Consider the following 2,332-nt stretch of genomic DNA (forward strand, 5'->3'; position numbering starts at 1 on the left):
TAGCCAATCATATCAGCAATATAATTGTTATCAAAGTATAGTCCAATCATATCAGCATTATAATTGTTATCAAAGTATAGTCCAATCATATCAGCAATATAATTGTTATCAAAGTATAGTCCAATCATATCAGCAATATAATTGTTATCAAAGTATAGTCCAATCATATCAGCAATATAATTGTTATCAAAGTATAGTCCAATCATATCAGCAATATAATTGTTATCAAAGTATAGCTCATTGATGTCATCGTTATAATTAGTACCAAAATGGAGAGGTGAAATTTTTAAAATGTGAAATTAATGTAATGAATAAAATAAATTAAAAAAGATGAAATATTAGAAAAAACGAAGGAAAAAAGAAAAAGATAAAAATGAATGAAAAAGAATTTCCTTAGGAAAAAAGAGGACAAAGGAAAAAAAAGAAAAATACGATGAAAGTATATGAAAAGCTAAAATTACATTATCATTTTTCATAGTTGTTTGAGTTTGATAGAATAGGAAATTTCTTTTTTTGAAAAAAGCATTAAGCAAGAAAGCTAAAGTTACTATTTGTACAATGATAGGATTGAAATGATGTGAGAGGAAAAAAAAAATGATAAGTAAATCTTTTTGATCAAATAAGAATGGAATAACTAATTTGTTGGCTTTTATTTTAAATTTCCTTTTTATTTTACGAAAAGTTAAAAACAATTTTTACAAATATATTATCAATAAATATATTATAAATATATTTTATAAATACTATTGGTAATGACAATTGGACCAGATTATTTTAATTAGATGCAATTATTTATTATTATTGTTTGTTGTTGTTTGTTTTGTCGTTTATTATTGTTGTTGTTTATCGTTCTTTATTGTTCTTGTTGTTTATTGTTTTTTTTCCTTTGTTATTGTTTGTTGTTGCTGTTTATTGTTGTCGTTTATTTGCTGCTGTTTGTCTTGTTGTTCGTTGTCGTTTGTTATTGTCGTTGTTTATTGTTCTTGTTGTTTATTGTTTTTTTTCTTTTGTTTTGTTATTGTTTGTTGTTGTTTGTTTATTGTTGCTGTTTATTGCTGTTGTTTACTGCTGTTGTTGTTTATTGTTGTCGTTTGTTGTCGTTGTTTGTTGCTATTCATCTGTCTTAAAATCAAAACGAAATACAAAATTACCATTTACCATTCTTCCCCTCCCCATAGAATACGCCACCAATGCTTGTCTTACAGCTATTTTCAAACGTAAAATCGCAAACTGTTGCCCGAACCTATTGAATGTTTCCTTCTTTTTTTTTCACGGTTTTGTATGTCTTTTTTCATTTACTTTAAATGATTGCTAATTAGCATATATTATATTTCGCTATTATCTCAATCTCTACCATTGGTGTATTTCCAAATCTTATCAATCTCATAACGACTCCTCATATTCCATGATATTTTCATTATTGCATCAATCTGTGATAAGGATTCTTCGAAATCTCTCATAGCAATATGTATGTTTGCATTGTTCGCAGTTTTTGCATGCTATTTTTTACTCTTATTAAAACTAAAATTTCAAAGAATAGGGAAAATCTTTGTGTTTTAAAGATTTCAAATTTTCATATTTATCAAAAATGATAATATTAGCATATTTCAGGTGTGAAAGATCTCTCATACAAGATTTATGGCATCATTCGTTTGATAAATTAATCGTTGGATGGAAAAAAATGTAAGTAATCATTGCTAAAGATATAGTTAGTTAAAATTTTCTTATTTCCATTCCCGTATTCAAGATCACGCACTATTAATATCTCGTTTATTGTAGGTATCATCGATTTGAAAATCGATATGTTTACTATTTACTTAGTATTTGCTTACTTTACTTAGTTTGCTATTTGCTTAATTTACTTAGTTACTTTCTTTGCTATTTACTTATTTACCTGTTTGCTATTTACATGTTTACTATTTACTTGGTATTAGTTAATATATATTTTACTGTGTATAATTAACATAGATCGTGGTACGGTATAATTAACATAGATCGTGATACGGTCCATTTCTTTCACCTTGTATTTGCTGATCATATACTGCATAATGCTACGTGTTGACTACGTAGCACATTGCTGCATTAAAATCTTATTAAATTAAATTTGAATATTTCTAAATTAAGCTTACGCCACTAAAACTCAATTTCCTTTTGCAGAATCCTAAATCAAAAAAGCGTAAACACGACGCAATAAATGCATTCGATGCAATGCCAGAAAATGTCACTTTTTACGTTAAAAATGGTTCGACTTTTCTTTTTTGTCGCATATTTTTTGGATTTATTCGTGAAGGAATATATTTCACTTTCGCATAAATTCTTTCAGAAATCTTAT

At 26.7% G+C, this 2,332-nt stretch overlaps 1 protein-coding gene across 1 annotated transcript; it reads left to right on the plus strand.

Moving 5' to 3' along the window:
• The first annotated feature begins 723 nt into the window (after positions 1–723).
• Positions 724–1,182, plus strand: LOAG_14742 (hypothetical protein). The gene has a single exon (XM_003150235.1). The coding sequence runs from the start codon at positions 783–785 to the stop codon at positions 1,125–1,127; it is 345 nt and encodes a 114-aa protein (XP_003150283.1). The 5' UTR covers positions 724–782; the 3' UTR covers positions 1,128–1,182.
• The last annotated feature ends 1,150 nt before the right edge of the window (positions 1,183–2,332 follow it).

This window comes from Loa loa (genome assembly GCF_000183805.2).
Source record: "Loa loa unplaced genomic scaffold supercont3.264, whole genome shotgun sequence".
NCBI lineage: Eukaryota > Metazoa > Nematoda > Chromadorea > Rhabditida > Onchocercidae > Loa > Loa loa.

What these genes read in the sequence shown, in the direction of transcription:
- LOAG_14742 (XM_003150235.1), top strand. Translation starts at nt 783, where the DNA reads ATGCAATTATTTATTATTATTGTTTGTTGTTGTTTGTTTTGTCGTTTA.